Source organism: Crocodylus porosus, unplaced genomic scaffold (assembly GCF_001723895.1).
Source record: "Crocodylus porosus isolate Cpor-Errol unplaced genomic scaffold, CroPor_comp1, whole genome shotgun sequence".
Classification (NCBI taxonomy): Eukaryota; Metazoa; Chordata; order Crocodylia; family Crocodylidae; genus Crocodylus; species Crocodylus porosus.
Window position 1 is genome coordinate 132,455,888 of NW_017728906.1, and position 13,133 is coordinate 132,469,020.

General features: G+C 41.0%; 1 protein-coding gene across 1 annotated transcript; it reads right to left on the minus strand.

The window, feature by feature from the left end:
- Positions 1-10,232: 10,232 nt before the first annotated feature.
- LOC109306146 (spermatid-associated protein-like) lies at positions 10,233-12,919 on the minus strand. The gene is made up of 2 exons (XM_019529419.1): positions 12,851-12,919; positions 10,233-11,209 (listed from the first exon to the last, which is right to left on the minus strand). The coding sequence occupies exon 2, from the start codon at positions 11,097-11,099 to the stop codon at positions 10,437-10,439; it is 663 nt and encodes a 220-aa protein (XP_019384964.1). The 5' UTR covers positions 11,100-11,209; positions 12,851-12,919; the 3' UTR covers positions 10,233-10,436.
- Between the last annotated feature and the right edge of the window lie 214 nt (positions 12,920-13,133).

Genomic DNA, 13,133 nt, shown 5'->3' on the forward strand with positions numbered 1-13,133 from the left:
GTTGTTACAGTATGATAAATATTGAATTAGAATAACAACCTTTCACAGGTACAAAAATAGCTCACCCTTCTGATCTCATTATTTTCTCCCATTCTTCCTCTAAATCTAATAGCTTTCTGTCCTTGAATTGCGGTGCTTAAAATATCTACGACTCATTAATTATAAGAAAAAAATACTCTTTTTATTCAATAGAAATAGTGCTATTCATTGACTATCCCAGCAGTGTCCCAGGTTAAGTTAGATGAAAAGCATTCTTATTTCTTTCTACTCAGAGATAAATCTGGGATACTGCCCTAATTCCCCAGATGATGGACAATGTACTGTTCATGTTTTAAGTCCATATACTAAATGTTGGAACCTTTATTATTAAAGTAGAAAAAACTCATTAATGTGTATCAGACATATTTTTAAAAATGATTTGGATCACACCTGTAATGCTAGTGAGCGTCTATGTAAAAAGATAGGAAAAATCAATAGTCACCAAGGGAAGAGGGAGAATACATAATATACATAGCTCAGAGTTTCCAGAGTTCTACACTGAACTTAAAATTAGGTAGTGTAGTTGTTCCTTATTTCAAAGCTGCTCAGCACCTGCAAAATTTATTGAAATATAGGGGATTTAAGTGTGTTTAGCATCTCTTAAAATCAAGTCTTTTACTTATGTAGTGAGGTATGTTTTTAAGTAACTTAGTTTTGCAATCGAAGTTGGAAATTTGGCTAACGATTTATCTATATTTTTAAAAAGTTTAGACTATATGGTGATGGCTCAACAAAGCATTTGAAAATAGATGTCAACTGCTGAGATATTCCTCAAAGCATTTGAAAATAGATATCAGCTGCTGAGATATTCCCCAAAATTCTACTTTCTTATGGACATTATTGTTTCAGCGGGTTAATAGATCCAAAATACACATTAAAATATGAGATTGTGGGTGTATTTCAAGCAGTGAATTAAATACATGTTTTTTAATAGCTTTGAGGACTATGGAAATAATAAATTCAAAAATGACATGCATTTAAACCCTAAAATCCAATAACACCACTTCAAAACTGTGGCTAAGCAATTGGCTTCTTCCCAAAGAATGAAACAAATTCTAATTTGGAAAGCATGAGCTTTGAGAAAGTTTGGAACTGTATTCAGTTCTATGCTGTGTGACATGGGACCATATCTAATAAAATGATCCCCTTTATGAAGAATCACATTTTATTAACAATACAGAACAATTTATGATCATTCACATGTGCAATTACTGTGCCTGAATTTTCTGCACATAAAATTCAGGCACATTTAACTGCAGCCCTGCATGAATCTGAACATGTACCCGTCAGGAGCAAATTTGTACGTGCATCTGCTAGTACTAGAAAACAACATAATAGACTAATTTGCTGTGCAGTAATTGCTGCATATGTGTAGATGGTGATACTTTACTGTGCATTAGATTAGTCTAATGCACAGTAAAGCATTTTGTGTAGATCCACCCACTGAGAATTCCAACCAATGCCTACACAGGATTAGTACTGTATCTAGTTGAATATAAGATGGCTCTGAATTTGAGATGACTCCACAATAATTAGATTTAGTAACCCTCGCCAGCATGCTAGGCTGGGTGATATGCCAGATTCTTGATCCTCAGTGTGTCAGTAGCCCTGGAAACCCTCCCAAGCAGGCCTGCTGACTGATACACCCCTTGGAGAGGTGTGTGTATGCCTCAACCTCGCTCCTCAAGAATTTACTTTAATTCCAATAAACAAATGGATTTCTTTATTATACACAACTATATACAGAAAATAAATGATTAATGAAGAGAAGAAATATATATATATATATATCAATAGTTAATAATAAAACCAACAATTTAAATACAGTTTACAATGGCAACAATAGATAAATAATTCCACCACACTGGGTGGTCCCACTTGCATCAAACAACCTCAGTGATTACATTCACCTGGTTATAACATATTAAAACATTTTCCCACCTATAACCCAGTTGATTTTCCTCTGGTAACACTCCCCTTCCCATAACAATAAATGGCAATAGCTTTAATTATGTTCTGCCACCAGGTAGAAGAGGCGAGACTTCTGCTGCTCTGGGGAAGATGGACTTTTTTCTCTTTCTTAGTAATTCAACAAACAAAAGTCTCCAATCAGCCGCTGAAGGTAATAGGCTTCTTTTCTTTAGTTTCCTTCTCTGTCCGAGGGTTGTGCTATGCCCGAGGATTGTGCCCGAGGGTTGTGCTGGGGCGGGAAACTCAGCCCAGCTGAGCTGAGTTCCCTTCCCAGCCCCATTGTGGGGAGGTCCAGCAGCTTTCCCTCAGCCTGTTTCCCCAGCCTGATCATTGTGCTGGGGAGGGGAACTCAGCTCAGCTGGGCTGAGTTCATTTGGATGAGTTCCCCTCTCCAGCACGACCAGCAGGTTCGTTCATTCATTTCCTCATCCCAATGGCCATGCTGGGGAGGGGAACTCGGCCTAGCTGGACTGAGTTCCCCTCCCCAGCCCTATTGTGGAGATGTCCCAGTAGCTTGCCCTTCCTTGTGCCTACCCCCTTTTACCTCTGCCTACCCCTTTGTAGCTTTTGTTCCCCACTTTCCTCCAGCCTCTGATACCTGCTTCCTCCTAACCTCTGCTTTCCACTGTCCCCCAGCCTCTCTTCCCTACTCTTTGCCACCCAACCACTGCTCCCAGGCAGCAGCTGCACCCGTGTTCCTGACCTCCACTCTGACCTCAACCCTGAGTAGGATTTGGGGCCCAAGCCACAGTAACCACCTGCCCCCACCACCTTCATATTTGATTAGGGCCCCCCACCACCTTCATATAAGACAAGGGGCTTTTCCCCAATGTTTAATAAGGGAAAAAACCTCATTTCAGAATTGGGTAAATACAGTCATTTGGGTTAGAAACCACGTTGTCTGTTATCATAAATTATTGTGTTGACACCATTATATATAAATCAGGGTTATTTCATACAGCAGATGTCCAAGAGTCTTGCTTATTTTTCTTTTAAATGACTCAGCAGGTATCTACTTCTTTCCTCTGGATATGTAAAATACTGTACATCATTTTCACACTGTGCAAAGTTATATGAATTTTCAATTTTATATTTTTGATTGCTTACTTTTATGCCAGTATTATAACCTGGAATCACTCTAATCCAGAATATGAAACATGTCATTTGCCTGCTCTTCACAGTAATAGTAAAAGGGTTATATTACCACTATACTATCTATCATTGCCATAATGACTGTTGATAGTTGTGTTGGTGCATATACTAGAAGTTGAACTGGGAATCTCCTGAGCCAAAAACAAGAGCTGTCATAACTTCAGCTAAAGCTCAGACAAGGTGTAAAAGCTAAGTAAAGGGGTAGAAGGAGTTGTCACTGTCTCTATGGTCAAGAAAAGAACTGTAGAATTTCCTTTAAGTGTATAAATAATACATTATAGCGCAACTTTTAAACACAAATAGGACTGGTGCAGGTGAACTCCTCAAAGTCAGAAGTTAAATGGAAAGCAATGCCCTTTGTAACCAGAATATTTTTGAGACTGCCGTAAATTATATAGCTATTGCACTCCCATCTCCTGGTAAGAAGTCAAATTTTCATTTTTTATCCACCCCACCTTAAAAGGACACTTCCATGATGTCTGGAGTCTGGACATCCTGTGAAGTCTCCTTGGATCATTTTCCTCCATCCCCTCTTCTCTTCCTGTTGTACAGAAGGATTCCATTTGTTTCACTGACATACCAGGAGAAGGAATCTGAGAGAAAGGATCTTTTTCCCAATGAAAAATTCCTAACTCAAGTACCCACTGTTTTTTCCTGAGCCACAGGGGTGTATGGATGTTCCCAGATGGCCTCCTGCCTGCTGTTGTTCTTGATGTTCAGATTGCTTTGGTTTGTGTGCTCCGCTGCCAGCTTCCTGGAGCTTCAGTGCAGCACAGAAAGAATTACTCTCTGGGCCAGAAGAGCAGTAGCCTGGCAGCAGCAGTGGTCAGGCAGGTAGGTTAACCCTTCCCTGACTGCTCACCTGGAGCTGACATTGCGGGCAGCCACAAGTAAATAATGACCTAGGGATGAGGGAAGGCAGGAGGTGAGGGTGGGTGTGGGGGATAAGGCAGGAGCCCTGGGGTGGGGAAGGGTCAGGGGAGCTCCAGGGGGGCTGGGAGAAGGAAGGAAACTTAGAGCGAAAGAGGAGGAAATTAACTAAGGAACTACTAATTTTCTTACCTTTCTTACCTTTCAGTCCTTCAGGCCCACAGTGTTATCTGTAACAAAGCTCGGCAGCACCCATAAATAGGAATAATGGGACGCTGATGAGGTGATTGTGGAAGGATATACACACAGGATAAGAAGTTCCAAGTTCTCATTTTAAATTCAATTTTCCTTTTGCTCCATTTGTTTGCATATCATCATCGCTGTTAGCCTAGGGCCCTGATTCTGGTCTGTGGTCTGAAGCTGGGCCTTGCCTTAATTCTACTACATCTTTAATCTTCATATCATCTACAGGTGCCATCCACCCAGGATGAGTTTACTCAGCTTTCCACTGAACATTGGCTACCTCTGTGCTGAGTTCTTTATAAATGTAAAGTCTTTATACATGATTTACTGGCATAAGATTATGAGATCTACATACAGGTTATTCATAAAGTCTTCGTGTACAACCTAAGTTATTAAAGTTTAGAAGTGCACATAGACTTATAAAGACTCTGTACACACACACATACACAGGCCTGCCTGCCTGCCTGCCTGCCTGCCTGCCTATCTATCTATCTATCTATCTAATGTTAGTGGGATTGGATCCTGCAAACCCTGAGTAAAAGTAATTGGGGGCCCAGTGCACATGGAGTTGAAGAGATTTGTGGACAGGGAATTTATCTGGAGTTGCCATCCTTATTATCATTATCTGGATATCTGCAACTATAGGAACATGTAGGCTGAAAGGTACTCATTGTCACCTTTGAGAATTTCCCTTTTCTCATTGAATCATAGGGTTGGAAAAGGCTTTAAAGCTCATGTACTCTATGCAGGTTGCACTATTTCAAAACCATTCTGGACACAAGCCTATCTAGTTTCTTCTTGAATACTTTCAATAAAGGAAACTCTAAAACTTCCTGGGCAAACTTGTTTCATTTCCCCACTGTTTGGACAATTACGGTTTTCTCCCCTTCCCCCAAAATCCAATCCAAATATTCTTTACTGCAGTTTAAGCCCATTGCTTTATGACCTTCCCTCTATAGCCAGGAAGAATTGTTGCTCTCCATTTTTGTCATGGCAGCCATTCAAGTATTTGAAAGCTGATATCTTGCCCCCTCACCTTGTAATCTCTTTTTCTCCAAACTAAGCATACCTAATATTCTCAATCTAGTTAGTTCAACCTTTCCCTGACATTTAACGGTATCTATTAGTAAACACTTCAATCTTTGCTTTTCATACAATTAGCTACCTTAAAAAAAATCACACTAGGGGCCTTTGGATTTTAAAGTTTTAATGTTCTAGTTATCTCCATTTATCTGTTTCATCTAAATATACTAAGAAAGATTTCATATTTTTCATTTTCCCCTAATATTTTAAAGGTTCAGCTCTGTCAGAGGTGTCATGTGCCAATGGAAAGAGTCTGAAGGAAAAGGTTCTTGAGATTTAACAATGATCTAGCATTGATCTAGAACCTTAATTACAATAGGAACAAACCCAGTATTTTCCCTAATGCATCTTTTTCTCTCCCTTGAAATGGCACCTCCAGACAGCAACACCAAAGCAAGCCTACCCAGCTGAGCACAGCCTGTACAAGCTGCCCATAGGTTAAGAGAACTGCTATGGCCACAGGCAATGTTGTCCACCACTTAGACCCAGTGGTATTGGCATCCTGCCGTTTCTGTGAGGAGGAGATGATTCTTTTACATGCCTTCCTGGACTGCCCCACGTACAGCTGTTCTTTGCCACCCTCAGCACCCTCTTTCACACACAAGACTCGGACTTCTCCAGGGCTATTCTTGATTGCAAACAAAGTGACCAAGCGAACTGTGTTCTGCCTGTCCAACTTCCTGTTGGGTCTGGGCAAGACTCCAAAAGCTCCAAAAATTAGCTCACCTGGAGAAGCTCTGACAATATCCTCCAACTCTACCATGTTTTAGTCCAGGCACACTTCATATTTGAATTTGGATATATCCTAAATGTGTAACCCCATGAAGAAGAAGCAGTTTCAGTCTCTGTGATGTCATGTTTTTGTTGCTGATAAGTGTTTGATGCTTGGCCCCTGGGAGGGCTGCCTACTTTTGTACCTTCACCTTTTTTGTGCTTAATATTTTTGTTAAAAAGTTTTTTAAAAGTTTGTCTCCCTCCCTGCCTCCCCCTCTCTCAGCTTTACTCCAGTGCCTCTATGGAAAATGTTCCCAGCCCTTCATGATTGGTTCCTTCCAAATACTTAAAAATAACAACAGCAAACAAACACAAAAAACAAAACCAGGCAATACCATTACCATGAGAACATGTTGGAAGACTGGAGGTGAAAATGCTCAGTACCCAAGGAAGGATACTCATCATCTGCTAGGATCAACCCTTAGTAACAACAACACATTATATTCAGTATATTGCTGTTCATATACATTAGGATAAAACTTCATCTTTGCTGCTATGCCACAAAGTTATTTAATTTTTCAAAAGAAATAAACAGCCCATTTAAAACACTTTCAAACACTGTTAATCATTCTTGAAGTCCCCAATTACACATGATAATTTACTATGTTTTAAACATAATATATTTATGGAAACTAATTAATTTTTCTGTACGTACGTAAATGTAATCTTATTAATGTTATAAAGACAAATTAGAACACCATATTTCTTCATTATATAAATATAGAGACCCAAAATAGAAATAACCCTGTAATTAATTACATATGAAATGCTGTTTTCTAAACAGAAAATGATCGTCGCCAACACATAATCCTGCTAAGTTGCTATCATGCTCTGAAATTCTGAGTAAATGTGACCATAAACTATAAGTTTTGTAAAGGCTACCCTTTCAGTTAAACACTATTCAGTGCCCCTTTTTCCCTTTGTTTTATTATTTTTCTTTTTTCTTAAAGTACTGTAGCCTGTTTGTTGCTACTTGAATTTCTTTTGCATGCTTTGAAAAGGCGTTCACCTTACTCCATGATACTCTCTCTCTCACTATTCCTCCCTCCCCAGCAAATACAAACCTTATGTTGGAGGCCCTAATAGGCAGTCTCACCTGGGCTAATTACCTAATTGGCCACACTTGCCTGGGGGCTCTGACTGGCAGCCCTATCCCAGCTAATGGTCTAGCTGGCTATTGTTAGGGCCTCTAGATTGGCAGCTGAAGCCACCCATTTAGTTCCACCTCTGACAGCAGGTTGCAGGTCAGTGAGCAGCAGGGATCCTGGTTTTCCCTGAGTTTAAAAAAATCCCCAATTTTTGGTTAAAAGCATAACCCCAAATACACATTTTTCTGTGATTTAAATGAAACACCACTAATAGATCTATATCTATATCAAGATATATAATATAAAATGGATAGATATTTCATTTTAATTGTGGAAATTGGAGATTCGGGGCTCCTTTTTTTCAAGTGAAAATTTGGGATTTTTTTAAAATCAGGATCCCTGGTGAACTGTTCTTTTTGGAGGTCTATTCCTGTAAAGCTCTCAGATCTGGTGCTCTTTGTTTTCTGATCTGACTTCTGCCTCTGAGGATTTTGCTCCTGGACTCCTCCTTCCCCTCCCTCCCCCTGCCCCTCAGGATTTTGCCTTTGAATCTGGTAATTCATTCTCTGACTCCTGGTTCATCCTGGGTCTGTTTCTGAATCCTAGTGTACTCTGACTCCAGTTCTGAACCTGGCATGCTCCAACTTCTGCTCTGTCTTCTGGCTAATTTGGGTCCAGCCACTGCCTTCTGACCTTTGAAGCTAGATTTGGCCTGTGATTTGGAGTCTGCTCCTGGATTTCCTTTTGGATCTGGTACCTTGGTCTCTGATCCCTAACTCAGCCTGTGGTTTGTCTCCTGCCCTTCCTTACTAGCCTAACCATTTGGCAAGATTGCAGATATCCTGGTCCTTACATTATACACTCGTGGAATGTATAAATACTGTTTTTCAGACTGTCATTAGTCTATTACCCTTCAAATTCCCATGCTTGTGGACCACCGATCTATTGGTACTTTGAAAATTCAGAAGATAACATGTAGACTAATTCATTGACTGAAAAATAGTATGGGTGGGTACCTCTAGCTTCCATATTTTTTCAATGGAAGTGTTAGAGCTGTGCCCTGTGGTATTTCCCAATATATAGATTGTTACATTAGTATTCACTACAGAGTTTCTTGCATTTCCTATAAAGCAGGGCTGTTCTGTGTCTGCATGTGGTCTGCAAGTGATTAAATCATAGCTTGTATGGCTGGAAGTTCTGTGGTAGGGATAAGTGGTAACAATAACCCCCACAGCTACTAGAGCTGCTGTGTTGGTGGGGCCAGCACCTGGGGGGTTAATGCTGTTTCCACATTGATGTCTTCTCCCCCCACTAAACTTCCAGGTTCGGAGTCTTAAGGATGATTTTTGGCAGTCAGACAGGTGGTGGTTTTCTCTGGCAAAAAAAAAAAAGTGGTATTTTATTTTAATCATGGGATCCAAAAATTGGGGCTTTTTTATCAAAGAAAACCAGGATCCCATGTAATGATTCAGTCAACACAAGGGGATTATTGTAGGTGGAGCCCATCCAACGGTTGTAAGTAGGTCATCCATCCCATGAGAAGCTCTGCTGTCCACAGCTGACCCCCCAACCTCATGAGTTAGACTGCCTTGCTATAAAGCATGTGGCACTGTATTCTCTTCATTTCTTTAGAGGATGACTGAAGAATGGAAGGTGGCAACAAGTAATCTATACCCCCTCCCTTACCCAGTCCTCAGTATTTATTAAATTAACCTTTACATTCCATGAATTGTCTCCAATTTTTCATTAAAAACTCACTGTTTTAAGTGTTAGCACTGAAACACAGTTGTAGAAAGCAAATGATGATTTTTTGGTAGTATTCTGTCAGGTATAAATAAAAAGGAATATACACACCTATAACAAGACTACAATAAGTAGTGTCCTTTTTTTGTCCTTGTGACAAGGCATTTAGCAGAATTCACAGATTGCATTGGAATCTGATAGGCTGCACCATGAGTGCTTGTGTTGTGGCCTTTTATTAAACCAACTCAAATAGTTGGAAAAATTCTTCTTTGCTAGATTTTGGGTACACACACTCTTCTTCAGGCAGAGGGAGTGTCTGCAGTTGTTTTGTGCTCTCCTGGCTTCCACCCATCCCAGAAAGCACAAAACAACTGCAGATGCTCCCTCTTTCTGAAAAAAAGTTGTTTGTACCAGAAACAACTATTTTTCCAACTATTTTGGCTGGTTTAATAAAAGATACCCGATTTACCAAAAGAAACTTGTCTGCCTTTTAGGCCTGTGTGAAGCAGTAAGTATTTGCTTTGGATTCAGATTTGGCCGATTCAGAGGGACAGTGATTTGATTCAAAGTTTGAAATCGCTGTCCCTATTTGATTTGGCTGAATCAGATCCAAAGCTTTGGCACTGCTTCAGACATTCAGGCATAGACTAAACAGGCAGCAGTCCTCATCCCACCCCAGCTGGGCAAGCGACAGCAGGGCATAGTCCCTGCTCTGAGCACTGTCATGTCCACATCCCATGCCCCTCCCTGCCTAGTCCCGCACTCCCCATCCCAGTTGGGCAGCTTGTCCTAGCCCCAGTCCCAGTCCCAGTCCCAGTCCCAATCCATTCCTCCCCCAATGTCCCTTCTCTCCCCTGTCTGGCCACCACAACAGACTTACCAGGTAGAGGCAGCTGTGTCCAGTGTGGTGAGGACTGCTGCCTGTTTAGTCTATGGCCAAATCTCTGGAGCAGTGCCAAATCTTTTCCGAATCAATTTGGAGGCTTCTGATTTGATTCAGACCTTTTAATTGATCCCCTGATTCAATTTGAACTCAGAGATTCAGTTGTCAAATTGGGCCAAATCTCCTCCAAATCAAAGAAGCCACTGAAGCTTGGCACAGCCCTCCTGCCCATGTCCTTAGACCAACACAGCTACAACCAATATTTTTGTTATGGCCTCAAACTTCTGGCCTCTTAGTCTGTCACCCATGCACCTTAAAGCCTGTACCACCCCAGCCCATACTACAACAAACACAACAGTCTGAAACCATCTTTTCTACACCTCCTCCAGCAGGATTTTATTAGGTTTCTAGGCTCAAGCATGCTGATACACAACTGAAATTATGACTAATTTCAACACTAAGCCAAACACCCGGTTTTCATCCTTGTGCTTACATTGCTTTCTTAGTCTACAAACTGGCCCATGACCTCTGGCTACAACTTTTGTCCTCCTTTTTTCCTCCTGCCAAAGTCTTTTTTTCCCTAAATTGTCCTATTCCCCCCCATAGAGGGCTTTGTTCAAGTCCTGAAGAGCTTTGTTTTCCTCCAGCAGGGCTTTCTTCTCATTATTGAGGGCAGTATTCTCCTCCGTAAGAGCTTTGTACTCCTCCTGGATAGACAGTTTCTCATCATGGAGTGCAATTTTCTCCTCACGGAGTGCCTTCTCCTCTTCACGGAGGGCTTTGTCATCCATATGGAGAGCCTTGATCTGCTCTTGGAAGGCCTTGTTCTCTTCCCACAGGGCCATAATTTCCCGCTGAAGTGCTTTTTCCTCCATTGCAAAGGCTATTTCTTGCTTTTTCAGAGCTATAATCTCTTCCCGAAGGGCCTTGTTCTGTTTTCGGAGGGCATTTTCCTGCTTTTCAAGAACACTTTGTTTCTCTGTGTTTTTTTTCTCCTCCTGGAGGATCTTGTTCTCCTCCCAGAGGATCTTATTTTCTTCTCGAATGGTTTGATTCTCTTGGTGGAAGGCCTTGTTCTCCACACGACAAGCCCTGTTTTCCTGACGAAGGGCATGATTCTCCTCCCGGAGGATCTGATTCTCCTTCCGAAGGCTTTGGTTAAGCTTTTTCTGTTGGGAGGAGGAGGGGGAAGAGGGCTGTACAGGTAAAGAACTGTTTTCATTTAACCACTTGCCATCCTCAAAATAAATCATCTTGTCACTTAGCTGCACCCTCAAGGGGGTGGGGTCTGTGGTTCAAACTCGGCTCAGCCTGCTAGTAATTCATCAGATGAAAAATGAAACTGAAGGCTCAGTAAGCACTTCTGCAGAGGAACATTGTGGGATACAGAATTAACACCATCAGTAATGAAATCAGTTTAAACACCTGATAAATATTGTGTGTTCTCGGTTTGTGTAAAGAATGTATGGTAAAATTAAGTTTAGGAGATCAAGTTGTGTATAATCCATTTATTGGTATGCATAGTTGGGGGGGAACAATTTCAAGTATAGCACCTGGAGTATTTAAAATCAGATTTCACTCTTAATGGGTGTGGCTACATGTGCAATTCATTAGAAGCAATAAACTCCAGTGCTTATTGTGAGGGAGTTTATTGCTTCGGGACGCACCATTTGAACATGTTCCTTGGACTGCAGCACATTGAACTGGGTCAGAGCAGCCCTTGGCTGGCAGAGGGTTTGAGGGGTCAGCCTGCCAGCTCAGGGCTGCTTCAGCCTGGTTTCAGTTAGTGTGGAGGAGCTGGATGGAGCACAAGGGTGCCCCAATGCGGGAATTACTGGCAGGCAGCCCCTGCTGTGAAGCAGCCTTGTGCCCCAGCCAGCCACATCAGCTTCTACACATGTGGTGTTGCGAAGTAAAATTTCCATAGCAGGATGGTGTCACTGGGAGTAAAATTTTGTGTAAATTTACACGTACTTTTTGAACATAAAGTAGCCAGATATGCATTTTGTTTTTGTCTTTAATAGTTGAATTAAAGATAAACATTTCTGAACTTAAAATAATTATGAAACGACATTATTTATTTAAAAATGCAATAGCTCGTAATTCATTAAATGTGTACCATTGTCTTTAAGTGATGACATCTAAGAACTTTAAATGCATAAAATCATTAACTTCCTTAATAAAAGGAGATCTGATTATGATTTCATTTTCACTTTCTAATGGCATAATGCAATTTAATTAAGAGGAGTCACTCTTGATTTACACTGCTGCATGCAAATAAAAACCAAGGGGAACCCACACACATTCAGGGAGCAGACTCAATTAATCGAGTCTGCTGTAGCACAGAAATTGATGTGTTCTGGCAGCTTTGCATGTCACATGTATCCGTGTTGCTGCACATCTCTGCACTGACAAAATGGCAGCGTGGTGCTTTGAAATAAAACATATCTCATGAGCTTTAGTTCGAAGCACCCCACCAACCATTTTTAGCCCCACCCCACCACCAGCATGAGGGCACACAGCAACATTGATACACATGATGTGCAGGCACTTTTAATTAGCTTGGCTCACAAATTAAAGTGCCCAGTGCCACTTCAGGAGCATATGTAAAAATGTCCAAGACCACCAATGTTAAACCAGTGTTAAACACCCCACCCACCCTTTCATCTAATAATCAAGAACTGTGTGAATAATTGTATTTTTAGGTATTGCCTGAATCCTCTCCTTGGTTACAACAGTAGTATGTTGCTTTCTTTTTTGCTATTATACCATGTACATAAAGGGGTTGATCCTCTACTGTGTTTAAAATGGTAGCAAGTTATACCTTTGCGACAAAAAGCAATTAACTAACGAACTACTAATTTTCTATTAAGGATACCATTTGAATACACAGAGGAGCTGATTCTCTGTCAGCTATTGGAGTTAAATCAATTTACACCAACTAAAGAGCTGGCCAGATATAAGGCAGGTGTCTGACCAATATAAGATAGCTTGAAGTACTTACTTTGTGTTGCTCTTTAATCAGCTTGCCATCCAGTGCCTTGGTGACAGGCACTCAAGAGATTGTGGTTGGTTGTATGCAGTGATGTCATAAAGATAATTTCAGTGAGACAATAATGAGTAGCCTAGGTAATCCCAACTCTGGACTGGTCACAAGAGGAGCAATAAATATGCATAAAGCTAGAAGTCTGGCTGAGAGAGTTGTCTATGGCTTGTATTTCTCAGTCATTCTTCATGCTTGTTTGTTTATTACAGCATCCTAAAGTATTTTTTGGCTGGCTGCCTGG